The following is a 19518-nucleotide window of genomic DNA, read 5'->3' as shown; positions in this document are numbered from 1 at the left end:
TTATCAAACATTAATATATACAACAAGGAAGGCAAAGTATTAAAATATCATGATATACAAAACGTCACTGAATCTTCGGGTCAGTGGAAGCAGCTGCAAAATGAAGCTAATATTCCTGAAAGCTAAATATTCCTCGTCATAACAACGACTAACCAATTTATACACACACACAGGAGTGAAGGTGTCATCAACATAGACCGTAATAGGAAGTTCTCTATGTAATAATAATATTAATATTTCACCTGTTATACATAAACGAACATACAAAAATTGGCAGATACCTGATTACATTACTTATGTTTACATATATACATATTTTTAAGCATCTTTATTATCCACATATATATATATATATATATATATATATATATATATATATATATATAATGTTACTCTGTATAAAGCTCTCTCAGTCTTGGTCATTAGATTAATTGTTCATATGATTTTAAAAAAAGAGACATAATTAAGTAATATGTTTATTTATTAAATTAACATATTCAACTAAAACACAAACGGATTATAACACCATTTCTCATGGAACATCCACCAGCAGTAAAAATTTCTGCGCTAAATAGTCATTTTTGTCATTAAAATTTGTTCGTTTAGTCATAAGTATAATACATAATTATACAAATTATACATCCTGTGGCACATACATTATACTCTTATACCGCGTATACTTCTTAGGCCATCTGTTGTAAAGCACACTTAACTTACTTTCCTTTGTTATATATAAGCATATAAATATAATTAGTCACGTTTACAGAGGAAGGAGTACACAATATTGTATAAGGTGTCATGTTTATCCTGTGTGCTGCTGTAGAGGTGAATTAAAGAGTAGAAATCGCCCATGCATGTTAGTTAACTTTGTTCGGGGAAGGTAAATGAATACGAAACTTTCTTTAAACTCCCCAACTGATCATTAGTGTGTGGAAGTAAGAGTTTCTTATCTGTGCTAAATATCTCATGATGTTCAGACTCCAGTTGATGAGTTGAGTGTCTGTCGCGTTGTGATGTGTTGAAGAAAGAGTTACTGGGAGTTTCATTCATTATTATTTAGCTTTTATTTATTATATGTGAGAGGGAATGATAGAAAGTAAATATTTTGGGGTTCTTAGATGTAAATAGTATAGATAAGATTGAGTTATTACATACGGTATATTATTCAAATGAATTTCCTGATATTTTGTATTACAATATACTTATATGAATGTTACTACCTCTGTGTATCCTATAAATTAGTCACATATACAAATATAATTAGGGAAATAAACTTAAAATTGATTGTATGTCTTGAACGGATGGCTAAATACGAATAATTGCTTGTCAGTCACTGTGAGGTTGGGAAAACTTCAATAGAGGTTTCAACCCTGCAAAAAAATAATAATAATAATATCTAGCAAATCCTGAAGGTTTACATAAGTTCTAGTTATTAGAGCTAGATATATGGAAGCACTGACTGTTAATATATTGTCCAGTGTAATATATTATGAATGGTTTAAGTCTTGGGATGTGGAAAATGTCTTAGTATTGTCAGATAGAGAGTGGACGAAATAACATATTATCATTCCTGGTGTAGATATGAACCTCCTTTCTTTTTTATCCATAAGTTTAATCTCTTTTCCTCTACATCCACTAGAAGGAAAGTCTATTGGTAATTTCCTGTACTAAACTCTATATTCTGTGGTCTCACCTGCCATTGCTTTACTCAGAACTTCTTCATTATAGGTGAGACCAACTTGAATGCGATGTGGTTAAATTGACGTCAGCTGTATTGTTAAAGGTCAATAGATGTATCACAGTGAGAGAACTTATCGAACCATTTCTGAAGACTATATCTCCACCAACCTCTTCATATGGTTAACGTCAGACGATTTTCTTCAGCTCAGAGACGACAACTCCGTACACAAGAGGTTCATAGATTATCTCCATTAGTACAAATTATCCACATTGCTCAAATACTAAAAAGAAAACTGAGAAGACATAATCCATACACATGAGTAATCCATTTCTTTGACAACCTTTAAACGTATGGAGTGTCTGTTGGAAATAAAATCATACTTGTGTTTTTGTTTATGAATAATTATGTATAGATCACTTTACTCTGTAGGCTGACAAGAGGTTTTGGACTGGGGGAGGGAGAGAAAGATTACAGTATTTTGTAATCCTCAAAATCTAAGAGAATTTCCATCTATACGTGTTTATTACGTGTTGACACTTCCCATAGGTAAGTAGTAAGCCTTTAATTCCAGATGTTGTTTTGATTCGGATAGCTTAGATTTGATTTTAGTGTCACAGTCTTCATTTGTTCTGAGATGATAATGTTTTTTGTAGGATGTAAGTGAGTATTGACCTCTACCAACAGGTAAAAATAATACCTAACTAATACCTGAACCATAAATTCTATGTTTGAAGAAAACAAAAATACAATTTGTTAAAATGTCCATCGCATGTCACATTCTGCGTCATATTTTCCGTCATTTATATTTTTATTCGTAATTAACGTTCACATTAGAGGTAATAAGGAGATTATCATTCTGGTCACAAGGTTACATGTTCCTCTTATCACACCTGTAAAGTCTTGTCTCTCACCTGTACCAGCAACGTGTTAACTCTGGTTGATTTAATTAACGTTTGTATTGGTCTCGATTCTTCTCACACCTCCTCTTGGGAAATACATCACTGATTTTGTATTAACTTATAACTCTTTGTGTTGAACTGTGACAATCCTGTTGAAATTTCTTTATATTTTTCCAAGTCTGGCTGTCAGTTCAAATCAATGCAAGTCTCATAAGCAGTTCTTGCCATCATCAAGTTTTCAACACTAATCATTCCAAAATTGTAAGTTTTTTCTTAATATACCAAAGAGTAAAAAAAGAGGCGTTCATCTATAGTCTTGTCGCTAATTCTTTTCTAACACAAATTATTCTCTCTTCTATATATATATACAGTATATATATGTATATCTAGTAGAGCGTCATGCAGCCAGGCGATCATCTGACGGGGAGGAAGTGAGCGAAGGAGAAAACGCAGCCCAGGCAGAGAGTGGCGACCAACCTGACGGCGGAGGAACTGTCTGCCGCCACGGAAGTGTGACCCCGACTGTGTATCGCCGCCACCGTGTCGCCTCCTGAAGGAAGATGGTGTCGTAGAAGATGAGGAAAAGGCCATTAAGTACAACATTAATGGGTATTATATAACAAAAGACTTGAGAGAGAGAAAGTGCAGGAGGAACTGGGTCGTATTAGCAGCTCGTTTATTTGGGATTAAGGGCAAGACGTTAATGATGGCTTTTGAACAGAAGAGGTTTACACTTTCTTAGGTTTTCTGATTGTCTGTCTCTCTGTCTGTCTGTCTGTCTCTGTTCATCTGTCTGTCTCTGTCTCTGTTTGTCTCTCTCTCTTACTCTCTGTCTGCCTGTCTTTCTGTCTATCTCTATTTATCTCAATCTCTGTCTCTCTCTCCAGGAACTTACTCTCAGTGACGAAGACCAACACGTAGGCGGGCTCCACGTTGGGTGGGATGCAGGAGTAGTTGCCGGAATCTGTGTGTCTGTCGAGAAATAAACAGAAAGAATTAGAATATAATTAACGGGAAAATATGAAATAAAGAATAGTGAATCCTTAGAAAAATGTGAACTTAGAATTTGTATTTTCTGTAAGAGAGAAAACTGACTCGAGTTAATTATTCGTTTACATCTTTCACGTCTGATTGTTAGATTATCAAATTAACAGGAATTATCACCATACGACCCAAGTTTCTCATTAACGATTCTATATTTCAATTTACGTTCTACAGCTGGGGACAAAATTCCCTGAACATTTGGTAACATCTGACATCTATTTCAGGATCATGATTGAGTTATATATAATAATGCTGTTTTTCATCACACATTATGTCGGGATCACAAATCTGAGAAAATACATTAAAATTCCAATCTCCCTCACCTAATGATCCTCAAGCGACTACATACCAGATACTGTCCAGGTAATTTTGTCCGCAACTGTACTTAAGGGTAACAAGACCGTGGTTAATGGCCAATTTTCCATAACCCAAGTGTAAATGCAACATTTATATTTGAATTATTCCATTCCTAGGGTAATTATTTTCTTGTAAACAGATTATGATTATCACTAGTAGTCTGCTTATAACATCTTACACATTTTTAATATGCTTAAACGCCATGAATCGGGGTATGAAGACTAGTAGGGAGCGAACTAGCTATGGGGTAAACTAGCTATGGGGTGAACTAGCTATGGGGTGAACTAGCGATGGGGTAAAGTAGCTATGGGGTGAGCTAGCTATGGGGTGAACTATCTATGGGGTAAACTAGCTATAGGGTGAACTATCTATGGGGTGAACTAGCTATGGGGTTAACTAGCTATGGGGTGAACTAGCTATGGGGTTAACTAGCTATAGGGTGAACTATCTATGGGGTAAACTAGCTATGGGGTGAACTAGCTATGGGGTGAACTAGCTATGGGGTGAACTAGCTATGGGGTAAACTAGCTATGGGGTGAACTAGCTATGGGGTGAACTAGCTATGGGGTGAACTAGCTATGGGGTGAACTAGCTATGGGGTTAACTAGTTACAGGGTTAACTAGCTATGGGGTAAAGTAGCTATGGGGTGAGCTAGCTATAGGGTGAACTATCTATGGGGTGAACTAGCTATGGGGTGAACTAGCTATGGGGTTAACTAGCTATGGGGCGAACTAGTAGGGGGGCAAACTGGTAGGGGGCGAACTTGCTATGGGGCGAATAGGCAGGGGGGGGGGGCGGATGGGCTACGGGGCAAAACAACTGGTTACCATTTTCATTAGATCTTTCTTGACTTACTCTTCGATAATATTTAAACTAGTTCCGTGGTTCCTCAAAGCTAATTCCTGGGATAAGTTCATGTCTCGACTCTCCCTCTGCCAAAAATACGTGTCTGTCTCTCAGTCTCTCATCAACACTTGTCTCATTCTTTCCGTCCTGTGTCACTATTTATCTCCAGTTTATCCCTCATGAACTTTTAGAAGTCTGGGGAGATGTTTGACTTTGCCTTTTTAGCTATCGAATTTTCTTTTTCTGCTTTGTGAATTCTTTATATTTCCCCCGGTTTCTCGTATTGGGAATTCTAATATTTTTATTATCAGATTTTTGGTCTTTCTGTAAACTTCTTGATTTTACTTTATAATTTTTGGTGTTAATTTATGCATTTTGGTGTTTCTTTATACTCTAGTAATTTATATTTTTTGGTTTTACATTATACTTCTCTGTTTACTTTTACTTATTACTTTATACTTTTTGGTTATACTTTATACTTGCTTGTCTTAATTTATAGTTTTTTAGTCTTACTTTATATTTTTTGGTTCTAATTAATACTTATTTAGTATTACGTTACACTTTTTAGTCTTACGTTATACTTTTAAGTCCCATTTTATACTTTTTAGTCTTACTTTATAATTTCAGGTCTTTATACTTTTTGATGTTACTTTATACTCTTTGGTCTTACTTTATACGTTTTGGTCTTACGTGATATAATTGGTCTTTATATACTTTTTAGCGTTACTTTTTACTGGACTGTCCACCCGGTGTGTTCTAAAACATTCAACACTGTGTGGCAAGGTGAAGTAGCGGTTGATGTTGACGTTATAATATATTCCTGTGGTTCAACAACTAAGGTCTGTGACACTGTAGTGTTTATAATTCACCTGAGAGACTGCTGACGTGTTATTCAGTATCGGGGTGAAGTACTCCACTGCACTTCCAGTTGGTAACACAGTAAAATATTCAACATGTAAATTCTATTCACACTTAAAACACAAAAAGGATTACATAACAATTCCGTGGACCTCTGTTTTATACAAGATATACACATACAATCTGCATATATACTTGTGCAGTCCCTCTACCCTTCCCACCCTCCCCCGACCTCCACACACACACACAAATACACACGTAAACAAAATGACAGTGATGTCCAGAGCGCCACAAACACCAATACCTTGTTGACAGACGATAACAAACAGAGACCTCGTCATCCTTGCCTCCAGAATATCATTTATATATTCAATACTTAAACCATTATTTCAACTATGAACTAATTGCGGAAATCCGATGATGGAACTTAGGAATAACACGAAAATAATAAGTCTTGAAGAATGTTATGATTTTAAGGACATTTGCATAGAGAGAAATGCAGATCCAATACATTTAGACCACCAAGAAACTGACTCTCTCTCTCTCTCTCTCTCTCTCTCTCTCTCTCTCTCTCTCTCTTTCCGACATTCCCGAGTCATTGCCAGGATAGGTTAATAATTCAGGTGGTGGCCATGCTGGGAATCTTACATGACGCACCACGGCCAAGGACAAAAAAGACTAACCTGTGAGTGATATTCGTGTGGCCAAGATATTTGACGTGGTTTGTGGATCTATATAAATTCAGGTTGTAAATTTTTCATGTGTTTGCTTAGTTCATCAAAAAATATTTATTCACAGGATTTTAACATCAACTGTCATGGAAAGTAAAATTAAGAGATAAAAAAGATATATATGACTTTTATGTTTATCTTTACTACACGTTGGTCATACAGGTTTACAACACATGAGATATATCAACCGACAGACAGTGGCGCTGGAAACTGGTGATAGACGTGTAATATCTTTAAACAAACATTGGAACAAAACATTAAGATATGATGTTTGCCATGAATGAGAGAGTGGAATTTCCTTGAGATGGTGTGGCTATGTTTGTGTTGCCGAGGAAGCGAAACTTGTGACACTTGGCGACAGGCGGTGGAGGGTGTGAGACAATAGATTCTCTGAGAAGTAATAGATTGTAGATACTGATGTGATAGAATATTGTGACTAAGATTTATAGAATGTTCATGACTCTTGACTCTTTCTCTCACACACTCACTCTCTCTCTTTCACACACACACACACACACACACATTTTTGTTAGATCGGATTAGCGTATGTGAAATGATATCAGCTTGAAATTAACGTACCTGTATTTGTTAGTAATTCTATAATTTAACTAACCAATAATTATATAATGTAACCCACCAGTAATTATATAGTGTGACCCAACAATGATTATAGTGTGACCCACCAATAATTATGTAATGTAACCCACCAGTAATTACATAATGTAACCCACCAGTAATAATATAGTGTGACCCAGCAATGATTATAGTGTGACCCACCTGTAATTACTGTACTGTATATAGTGACCCCAATAATTATATTGTGTAACCTACCAGTAATTACAGTATATAGTGTGACCCACCAGTAATTATATAGTGTGACCCACCAGTAATTATATAATGTGACCCACCAAAATTATATAGTGCGACACCAATAATTATATAGTATGACCCACCAGTAATGGCAAATTGCGACACCACTAATTACATAGTGTGACCTACCAGTAATTATATAGTGTAACCCACCAGTAATTATATAGTGTGACCCACCAAAATTATTAGTGCGACACCAATAATTACATAGTATGACCCACCAGTAATGGTAAAGTGCGACACCACTAATTATATAGTGTGACCTACCAGTAATTATATAGTGTGACCCACCAATAATTATATAGTGTGACCCACCAGTAATGGAATAGTGCGACACCAATAATTATATAGTATGACCCACCAATAATTATATAGTGCAACACCAATAATTATTACAATGTGACCCACGGTAATTATAATACGACCCACCGGTAATTATAGTGAGCATTGCTATAATTTACACATTAATGAACTTAATATCTACATCATTTATTCCACTTTATGAAACAGTTTTACCTATGAATTTTATCACTGTCATGGATATATGGGTGAGCTTCGTATATAATTTTAATTAAATTTTTGGGTTGATAAAATTCCCTAATTTTTTTTTTTTTTTTTGCTTCTTGTCAAAGTGTTGGTATTATATCACACTTTATGAGTTCATTGAAAATTCCTAACACACACACACACACACACACACACACACACACACACACACACACTAAAAATATATACCATGAAATGAGCAAAAAATTCAAGTACTATTGCGAAAAGTTGTCATATTAAAACTGGTTTATTACGTGATTCAACATGAAGTTAGGACTTGTAAACATGCATGACAGTATGTGGTGGGCACAGATAAACATAAAACCATTTTTAATTTATCTTTTAATCCCTAAAACTCAAACTTTTTCTATAAATTCATTATTTTCAGGGAGATATAATGCTTGTGTTAACTCTATTACTTAACCTGTTAGTCTCACCTTGCGTCAAAACCAAACATATTAATAAGACTCTTTCCTTGTAATTAAACTATTGCTTCAGGTATCAGTCCCATCTTGCGTAAAAACCACACACATTGATAAGACTCTTCCCTTGTAAACAAACCTCCATCTTGGCTGGTAGTCTCACCTTGCGTCAGTGATGGTGAGCCGTGAGTGCGTCCTGGTGCCCTCCACCTTGGTGATCACGTTCAGGCGGTGACGATTACCATCATAGTTCACCATGTTCTCCCCGTGATACCAGAACACGAACGGCGGCTTACTCTGAGGAGGAGCAGAGGAAGAGGAGGTTAGTGGTGTGACTTAGGAGGAGGTAGGGTCACTTACTCTGACAAGGAAGACGAAGAAGAAGAGAAGGTTAAAGTTAAAGAGGAAGTATCACTTACTCTGAAGAGGAGGAAGCAGAGGAAAAGGAAAGGAAGAAGGAGGAGGAAGGAGGAGGGAGGAGGAGGAGGAGGAGGAGGAGGAGGAGGAGGAGGAGGAGGAGGAGGAGGAGGAGGAGGAGGAGGCAGGTGTTACACTGAAGAATAACCTATTCTAACATTATAATAAACCAGACAAGATACACTTAGCAGAATCCCCCTCTATAAACATTGTTACTTAACTAAATTCAAGCTTTGGTTTACCTAATGGCTAATAAAAGTGGAAATATGTGATTAGCCGTGTAATAAAAGGTAAGTATATACCTGACATATAATGAGTTGTCGTTTATAAGTTGATGGAAAGATGAGATAGGTAATGCATAGTCGATAAGTGTGAGGAATGAAGGAGAAGAACGATAATGGAGTCTGATTAAAGGGAACTTGCCTGGGGTATGGATAGCATGATAGGAAATGATATGTGTTTTATAATTGAAGTTGAAAAGAAGGATAGATAGTGGATTAGATTGAATTAATTGATCGTGTCTTATCCAATTGACCCTAGACATGAGAGTAATACATCTAGGTGATGATGTGGCAAATCCTTATGTTTATCGCAAATTATGTTTATACCGACTAATGTTGACAGCAACTTATATAAGCAAGGTGTTTGATACTCGGCTGATGAAAAGAAACGTCACAAGTTGAAAAATATTTAATGAAAAATGCTTTAGGAAACAAAATGACTGTTGTAGTTGTTTGTTCACACATCCACTATACAACATTAGTAAAATTATGTACTAAATCTTTCTTATTATTTATCTATTGATTACTGTACTAACAAACACCCGAAAATTAGCTCTCAGCGTCTTTCGCAACAAGACTTTTATGCCCCGGAGCTGTCGTGTTCCTGATTAGTGAACTTTCATGGCTGACACTTTCTCTATACCTTCTTCTCATATCTTCTTCCCTTCAAAGAACTTAGATTTTCTTGGTCTATTACGTCACAGATCTTCGTGGTGATGATGAAAGGATTTCATTATTGTCTGCAGGAAAAGACACACTGAAGAAAACACCTGAAGGAATGTCATTAGTCCCCTGTTGACGTCACAAGTGAATAGGCGAGTTGTGTAATACCAAGATAACGCACGGCCTTCGTTATCATGGAAGCGTGGCGTCACGGCAACTCGGTTTAATTTACATCATAGAATGAAAATATCATGAACAAAGCCACAATTTATTTTTCATTCACGCAGCTTCTAAAAATCACTTTTAGGAATATAGTATAGAATATGTAGGCGGGAAAAGAGACCACGAAAGGTATAATAGAATTATAACTTGCTCGGTCCCGCGATTATTAAAAAAATTGCATCAACCGATTTCATTTGCATGGATTTCAATCCTTTAACAAGATTTTGATAGCTGAAGCGAAAAATTCGAATTTCTCTTCCAATATGTTCAGATTGTGAAATTAAAGTTCAAAGCGATATACTTTTGATGTTGCCTTTACGTGTGCGTGTTGATTTATATTCCTTACTTCTCCTTCCTCTCTTTCTCTCCCTCTCGCTCTCTTTCCCTCTTTGTTCTGCCAACTGCATGATACTTATTACGTTGCCTCATACCTGCTGAATAATAAAATTAACTGTTGAATGACACAGTTAAAGGTGTCACCTACCTGTTGGATGACACAGATGAGGGTGATGGTGTCGCCCTCCTGCACGTGCAGCTCCTGGGGGCCGAGTACGGCAGCACGTGGAGTGTTCACGTGCAGATTGACGAACTGCGACAACACGCCCGTCCCCGTGTACATCTGACGGTAACCGGGAGAAAAAGGAAATAGAATTACTTCACTTATTTACCTTTTTTCATTCTCTTTCTCTGATGAAATAAAACATGCATGCTGTTAACATCCGGTCGTTGCCGTGGGGAAAAATATATATTAACAATGTTTTTATTTTATATTATAATTTTGAAGAGATATTTAGAACCCCGAGTGGTAAAACGTTTATAAATGAAGAGCCGCGAATGTCAGCCATGTAATATGAAATGGACAGAAACATAGGTTAGGCTTTAATGCTGTGGGTTGGACGAGGACAGTACAGGGGAGCACAGGACCTGATGTAATGACGGAATCCATTATGTCGTGAAGAAAGATGTAACTTGAGATTTAGACTCTCTCTCTCTCTCTCTCTCTCTCTCGCTCTTCTTGAAGGGGAAATGGACGTAAAGACACAGGTAAGATATATCCAGGTGTGCTAGATTGTATTGTAGGTAGAGACAGAGATAGGAGAACCTCGTAGCCTAATGGTTATATAGAGAGAGAAGATTTGTATTGAAGTACTGCATGTGTCTGGGACTGATGAGTGCGTTGAGGATAAAGAGGAACTATAATGTGAGTTAAAGATTATATAGTCAGTGTCTGCTTAACGTATATGACAAGGTGATTCCAGTAGACTTGGTCAACTTTCATCCAATCACGAGATAGTTTGACCAATCACAAAAGAAAGATTGCTTTACTAATTTTCTTGATGGTGTTTTGTTGTTGTTAGTATTACTCTTAATATGTGATAGTGCATCCCACGGGCGTTTAGATTCAGCACACTGACTACTAAGCCTCCTGTACACAACGATGCAGAAGCCAACACTGCACTCGATTGTATCCGCTTGACCACCGTACCCTTTACTGTAGTGTTCTAGTATTATCATTTATGAATATTCCTTGATATGACTTAATGCTGTTAATTCTGTTTTCATTTTCATCATTTTCCAGCATGACGACGGAGGATTTACCAGCACCAGTAATCAGGCAGACGGCCAACATAATGCCCGGGATTTTTGGCTTTTGTTTTGATTCAAAATCTATTTATTATTCAGATTTATTTGTGTTGGTGAATAGATATTGGATTTTATTTTTTATTGGGTGATCTAGGACAGGCCATAATTTTACATTTTATCTAAATAAAATATTTCAATCATGGAAAATGAATGGGTTTGTTAAATAGAATAAAACAGACGTGGAATGTGTATATTATTTCCTTTTTTTTATTTCGCACAAGTTCTTATCTAAGCAGTTAAATTCTTCATCCTCTCACGCATTCATCAATAAAGTAATTACCGCATGTAAACTTATGTGTTAAGTCTAGCACAACGTGATATATCAATGAACGCCATAAAGATCAAAGATCTTGGATTAAAATAAGGGGGGGGGGCAGGGGGAGCGCGGTGATGGGGTTGGGAGGGGGCTGAGGAAGGGAGGAAGGAGAGGGTGGGTGAGAATGCTCCTGCCAAGTTACAAGAACTATCCGTCTCCCTCCGTCATGAGTTATTAACAAAAGGACAGAACACAGACACACGGACATTACTAACACCACTGTATGGATGAATCCTCTGTGATGTCTCATGAACGTTCTGGGTGATAGAGCGATAGTTTTTCCCTCAATGAGTAGGGAACCTTCTTTTCCAGTTAACCTCAGGTGGGCTACTGATCAGGTAGAGACAACACACGTGTCTGTAGCGTGTTTACCTGTAATGTTTACTTTGCTGCTTATAATCTTCAAGCTAACTATCATGTTTTCGTGACTTTTGACCTGTCAATTATGATATGCAGATGAGGCGTGTGAGCGCTCACCAGTTTGTGTTGAAAAGTAAAAAAGATATTACAAAGCTGTGACCTGGTAACTATACTATAATAACAAATGTAAGAAACTGTGCTTAAGTAGGAAAGTTTAAAACTTCGACTTGTAAGTTACAACATAAGCCTGTAAACAGTGACCTATAAAACATGACTAGTGAAGAAACAGTTATAAGATCTTATCTGTTACCAGAGTGTGACGTCTTTTAATATGCAATCCAAGTCCTTTATATTGCAGATGTCTTGTTGCAAAAATACATTACTGTATATTCAGCCAAAAATTCTAGGCAGACTTTACCATTTTATATATTCAGACAATTTTCTGTGTGTGTGTGTGTGTGTGTGTGTGTGTGTGTGTGTGTGTATGACTCACTACACCAAATCATTGTACTTTGGGACGTCTGGGAGTGATGGTAAACAGTGATACAGACACACACACCAATATCATTTCCTCGTGTTACTGTGGTGATCAGAAGCTGTCAGTTACAGTTAGGTCACGGTTATGTAATAGGCTCTCATGGGACCCAATGTTAACTGTGAGAATATGTTCACCTGTCGTAACTCTAGAGAATCTTTTTTGGGATCACCTAAATGTCAGCTAACCCAGTTTGCTTCACCTTAAGACTAACCACCCTACTGTAATGTTAACCTAACTTAAGCTAGCCTATCCTAACCTAACCTCACCTCACAGAACTTCACCTAACCTAAGATAACCAGACCGAACCTAACCTAACCTAACACCCCAAGGTAGCGTTAGGGTGTTTAATCATCAGGGAAAATGGGCTAGTGGGGGTAATATTCAGGTGATCTTTTTTTTTCTAGTAAGACTCACCTGACACTCGTAGGTGCCGTTGTCGCGGGTTTCAACGTACTTCAGCTGCAGCGTCCAGTCGTCGGAGCCTTCAGTGTGGAGGACATTGAATCGCATATCGCTGGTGTAGGTGTAGATCCCAGTAGTGAGGATGTGCCAGTCCCAGCGGCGAATCCACGATACCTGTAGTAGGAGGGAGGTGCAGGGATTGTGAGTGGTGGTGGTTTTTATGGTGGTTGTGGTGGTGATGGTGTTGTTGTTGCTGTTGGTCTATGTGGTGGTGTTTGTGGTGGTGGTGGTGGTGGTGGTGTTGTTGTTGGTGGTGGTGGTGGTGGTGGTATTGGTGTTGTTGCTGCTGTTGGTAGTTGTGGTGGTGGTGGTGGTGGTGGTATTGGTGTTATTGCTGGTGGTGGTAGTTGGTGGGGTGAGTGTCGAGGTTGGCTGTAAGGTTTTGCTTGTGTTGTGGGTAAACTGAATAAGAGTGTCTATATCATGGAGTAAAGAGTGTGAAAGTGTGTTTTAGCAACAGTGGCAACAATACACATTTTTCATAGTCTTATCTTCTTCCGTCTGTATATTTGTCTGTCTTTATGCCTGACATGTTAGTCTGTCTTAGGCATCGAGCAAACCGTCTCTCCGTCCTTTCTAGCCTCTAGAATCTCGTTAGAATTACGCTTTGGGGTTATTTCAAGCCCTTACTTTCCAATTTGAAGATTTTTGGGCGGCGAAAAAAATATCCTGACCTTGGTTTTACCTAGTTTTTCTTTTCTTTTTTTATTTCACTATAGGCACTTTTAATCGTGCTTATTTAGGATCTGATTTAATATTAAAATATAAATTGGAGTAAATGGTGTTAATTATCGGCCCTCGAAATAATGTCACTCATTATAGTTTCGCTGATTAATCGATTCGTGTATGACATAGTCGCCAGTTTCTAGTTCGGTGATTCTAAAACTTATTTACTCCGTGACCCTCAAGAGTTGATCTCTAACCCGTCACCAGCCCCTCAAGTCAACACATATTACAGTTCATTACCTGTGTTTGCTTTGAGAGTAAAAACGAAAAGCTGAAACCAACCATTAACATCATATAGTCAGGTGTAAATACAATTCATAACTCTATGTATATTTATCCCGGTAACACAATGTATGATACTGGTGCTTGTCGCTTACAACCCAGGAAACATAATTGTACAGGTATATATATATATATATATATATATATATATATATATATATATATATATATATATATATATATATATATATATATATATATATGTATTTATTCTTGCTCTCTCTCTCTCTCTCTCTCTCTCTCTCTCTCACTCTCTCTCTCTTTCTCTTTGTACCCTGCAGTGCTTCTCCCTCTCACTGTTATTACTTCAACCCTCGGCTTGTAGGAGTAGCGCCACCTATATTCACTAACGTAAAACTTTGATGGCAAAAATACATATCGTAGGTGGGCATAACGTTTATTCTAACACCAGTATACTGACATAACCTGATTTGATACCACCTGTTGCTGACACTATCTGTTTCTGATACCACCTGCCTCTGCCACCATTTGCTTCTGATACCACATGATGCCTCTGACACTACCTATTTTGAACCCCACCTGCTGCTTCTAATACATGCTTCTGACACCATTTGCCTTTGATACCACCTACATCTGACACCACCTCCAGTCTGACACCACCTGCCTCTCACATCACCTGCTTCTGATATCACCTGCCTCTCACACCACTTACATCTAACACCACCTACAGTACATCTGACACCACTTGCATCTACACGTTGCAACTAACTGAAATGTAATTACCTACCAAACACACTAATCACATTTCTTAAACAACTTTCTATACAATATAATAATAAAATCCACTCTCTAAGTTACTGTAAAAGATCAACACAAATTCCAAGAGAAATAGTTGACTTTTAACACTCTTGTCTAATATTAAAACAAGAGAAAAATTAAAATCTAAAAAAGAGTAAATAAAAACAAAAGGAAAAATACCAAAAAGGTTTTTCTAAGGCGCCGCTGGTGAAAATGACATCACCTGTCAGTCAGCATGCATCATATAATATGTAATCTATGTATTGTATAGTTCAGGTACAATATACAGTATACTGAAAACCCGTCAACAGTGAACGAAAATTTACAGTTTTAACTTCATATTATTCCGAGTTAAATGGATTTATTTTGTGTACTGTAACAAAAATATTTTCGAGGAGGTATTTTTTTTATACTCAGTGATGTTATTGAAATATAGGTAGATACAATAATAATAATAATAATAATAATAATAATAATAATAATAATAATAATAATAATAATAATAATAATAATAATAATAATAATAATTTGTCTCCATCATTATTTTAATCACTATAAAAAAACTATCTACATTATTCAACACCTAACACGATATATACTCTTATAGCAGAGAAAATAACAACGCATATATGGGAGGATGCACAGCGGGTAATAGAGAGTATATACACGGATACACTCTTCTTATCACAAGGTCCTGCTTCGCGTCTCTTGGTCACTCCTGTGTGTATACTTGCAATAAATAGGAATGATTCATGGTACTGTAAGACCTGCCTTATGATGGTGATTAGTGGATTATCCCTTACATGTATTTCCGTATATACATTTATTCCTAATAAACTCATGTTTATTATCACCAATAAATAAAATTGTTAAATCATTTTTTTTTTGAGTTGGCGACTGAGGAACCAGACTCCCGAGGTCAGGAACATCATCTCTGCTGCAGTGATAAGAGGAGCTTACCACGCTCATCCTGAGAACATCCTGGCTTCATTCCTGTTTAGTGAGGATGAACATCAGAGAGCCTTTGGTGTGAGGCAGATAGAGAAGATCAAGAAGGAGGAGACTTTGGTGATACGACAGTGAGGCCCCTAAAAATTACAAAGTCAATCTGCAAGCCACTTCACCTGAGGTTCTCATCAAATGGGAATCAGATAATATTTACCAGCCTATTTTCACCTGCAATATGACCTTGACTGAGCTCGAGAATCTCAGGAAAACTCCACTCAAAGAGGACGCTTTCTCTGTTCATTTTCAGTCCTGCGAGAGAGCTCTGTACAGGAAGTCTCAACTGCTTCCCAAGCCGTGTACGGTCACGAGAAGAGAGATGGGTGGGTGAGAGCCATGATAGACATCGAGAAATGCTCCCAGTGTTCAGATCGAAGCAGGACATACTTAAGAGCTTTTCAGGTTCGAGTGGCTGATGAAGAGGCTGAAGCCATCGTTAATGCTCATAAGGGCTGAAAGTCCCTATAAGATCATAATATAAGATTATAATTATGAGGCCACACTTTTCAGGGTTCCAGGAAGAACAGGCGTGTAAACCTACACGTGGAGGTGGCAAGTCTCCCGCTACTCGATCAGAGTAAAGTTGGTGAGCCGCGCCTAAATTTTGAAGACAAACTTAAAATTTTTAAGTTTTACGTGAAATATATAAAAAAAAATTCAGCACCCAGAGGTGTTGAAATACGCAAGAAAGCAAGGATGCGGTCAGAAAACCAACTTTGCGCTATAGTTTGGGTGCCCTGAGGCTGCGTTAGGCAGCCTTCAAATCAGAAAATCGCGATTTTAACCATGTAAATGAGATTTTTTGGAAAAGTTGCAAATAATGAACCCATCTTGGAATTAATTTTTTCATAGGAATACATATTAGCTACTTTGATATTCCCAAATTTCAACCCAGAACCCAGAGTATTATAATTATGCCCTACTGGCCGTGGCGTTTGTAAAATAAAATAATATTAATAATAATAATAAACGGTTTATTAATAGAGTTGCAGCCGGTGGCTGAAAATATAGACTTACATTTGATTTAGACATAATGATATAATATGCATTGTGTGTGTGTGTGTGTGGGTGTGTGTCCAGTGTATATGCTTGTGTTTGTGTGTGAGTGTGTGTGTGTGTATGCTTGTGTATATGTGTGTGTGTGTGTGTGTGTGTGTGTGTGTTTACCTGAAGACCTCTTGTTCTTGTGCCATTTACAACAGACAGCTATGACAAGTGTTTGAGGCACCGACTGATGTTGTTGTCGAGGTAAAATAAGCCACAGTGAGAACATCAAACCTCTACCATCAACACGAGTATGGCGTAACGAACGAGAAAACTGGGTTTCACAACAGAATTGAATATACAGAATCCCTCGGTGACTGTGGCTCGCCCAGTGAATTTCCGCTGCTCGCCTACGTCAAGCCCCAAAAATAAAAGGTTCAGCCAAAACAACTGTGTGTATCACTTCAGCACGAAATAGTTGAAGTGGCGGTAGAGACTTAACAATGATGCATTCCTGGGATGGGGGTATTTAATTTAGGTCACCTGAAGATTACAGTATCTCCCCGTTAATTTCCCAGTAGATTATTACCCTAACGTTAATTCAATCTACCCTAACCTAACCAAATCTAACCTAAGTTAACCTAATCTAACCTAACCTAATCTCCCAGGTAGCGTTACGGCATTTAATCATCAGGTAAGATAAGTTGGGGGGCTAATGATTAGGTGTTCCATTGATTCTTATATTGAGGAAACTAAGAACGTTATATTACCACTGTAACGCGATTAATTAAACTGTTGGTTATGCATAATTATATAGAAATTACGTCGCGAATTTCTCATAAATCGAGAGTTTCGGTGTTGGGGTATTAGAGACGGCAGGTGAGGCAGAGGAGGAACACCTGGTGGTAATTACAAGCGCGCGACACAATGCTCTTACCTGACCCTCTCGCTGGCTATTTATATTTCACCGCCAACCCTGCCGTCTGTAGGTCCAACACACACAAACAAACACACACACACACACACACACACACACAACGCGTCTTATCCAAACCACGAGAGATTTTGTACAATAAGTTATTTCTTCTTCCGAAAAATCCACATAATATAGAATTAAGTACCTCATGTGTTGATGACAATTCACTATTGATTAATTGTGTTTTTTATAAACTAACAGTTAGAAGCAGTAAATATCTCATTGTTTGTCTTTTTTTTATAACTGTTTGTGCTATAGGACGCAACTTGTAAGAAAATAAAGGGAATAGTTTTCGAAGTAGTATTGGTTTAAGTTGTATTTAGTAGTAGTAGTAGTAGTAGTAGTAATATGCAAGAAGGTATCTAATAATTTTTAATTGCTAATATTCTCAGAAAGAAAAAAAATCCATGAATTCTTAAAATATTCAATGATGAAGGTGAATAGTGCTGAAGTGTGTGTGTGTGTGTGTGTGTGTGTGTGTGTGTGTGTGTGTGTGTGTGTGTGTGTGTGTGTGTGTGTGTGTGTAGGAGTCGAGGCTTGAGTTACTTAGTTTGCTTCTCATTATCATATAGACCAGTGGTGTCAAACTCAAAACCTTTCGAGGGCCAATTCTTACTTTAGTTACCCTCTTCAGGGCCAACACAAGTGCTATATCACATATTTGCAGGATTGAAGTTTACAGCTTCACACATTGCCATACCTGGCTTACCAGGAATACCTCATTTGGGTTTGTCTCATCTTAAGTATGTAAAATTCATTTTACTAAATAGACATGATTACATCTATTTCTTTCATAATTTCACGGGATGATAAATTTTACCGTCATCCCGCGGGCCACACCTGAACATCCCAAAGGCCTCATTTGCCCCACGGGCCATGAGTCTTTCACCTTACAAAATTTTTGACCAAAATATACAATTTTCTCAGAATTGAAATTTAAGGGATTTAAATAATTAATTGCTTTCAGAATAACACACAAACCCTAAATCACACTATGGAAACACATACTTGATGAGTAATTAGCATTGAAAAATGTCAGTAAAATCTTTCAAGGGTTATTTTGGGCACTAATTACTTTGCAATCGAAATATGGACCACATATTCATAATCAGCAAGCTCAGGAGTACCCATGCTGTGATTTTCAGCAAAATCTAATTTTTGGCCCAAAACCACCAAAAATGTAAGTCTTACACCTTACAAAATTTTTGACCAAAATATAGGGTTTTCTCAGAATTGAAATCTAAGGAGTTTAACTAATTAAGTACTTTCAGAATATCACACAAACCCTAAATCACACCTTGGAAACCCATAGTTGATGAGTAATTAACATTGAAAATTTTCAGTAAAATATTTCAAGGGCTTTTTGGCCACTAATTACTCTGCAAGCGAATGGTGGACCACATAGTCATAATCAGCACGCTCATGTGTACCCATACTGTGATTTTCAGCAAAATCTAATTTTTTGGCCCAAAACCACCAGAAGTAAGTCTTACACCTTACAAAATTTTTGACCAAAATATACTTTTTTCTCAGAATTGAAATTTAAGCGGTTTAACTAATTAAGTACTTTCAGAATTTTTGAGTACTAATTACTCTGCAATCGAATCGCCTACCACCCACTCATAATC

At 37.2% G+C, this 19518-nt stretch overlaps 1 protein-coding gene across 4 annotated transcripts in view; it reads right to left on the bottom strand.

Moving 5' to 3' along the window:
* Positions 1–383: 383 nt before the first annotated feature.
* LOC121857698 (zwei Ig domain protein zig-8-like) overlaps positions 384–19518 on the bottom strand; it is a 128371-nt gene continuing 109236 nt past the window's right edge. For all 4 annotated transcript variants that reach the window (XM_042353780.1, XM_042353777.1, XM_042353778.1 and 1 more), the window contains exons 7-11: positions 13111–13272; positions 10323–10457; positions 8419–8552; positions 3476–3552; positions 384–3130 (exon numbers count right to left, since the gene is read on the bottom strand). In XM_042353780.1, coding sequence (XP_042209714.1) covers positions 2994–3130; positions 3476–3552; positions 8419–8552; positions 10323–10457; positions 13111–13272 — 645 coding nt within the window. In that variant the 3' untranslated portion in view covers positions 384–2993. The remainder of the gene's footprint in view (positions 3131–3475; positions 3553–8418; positions 8553–10322; positions 10458–13110; positions 13273–19518) is intronic.

Source organism: Homarus americanus, unplaced genomic scaffold (assembly GCF_018991925.1).
Source record: "Homarus americanus isolate GMGI-L3 unplaced genomic scaffold, GMGI_Hamer_2.0 scaffold16712, whole genome shotgun sequence".
In the NCBI taxonomy this organism is placed as follows: Eukaryota; Metazoa; Arthropoda; class Malacostraca; order Decapoda; family Nephropidae; genus Homarus; species Homarus americanus.
Note: the sequence above shows the minus strand (reverse complement) of the source record. Positions and strands in the feature narration are given on the sequence as shown.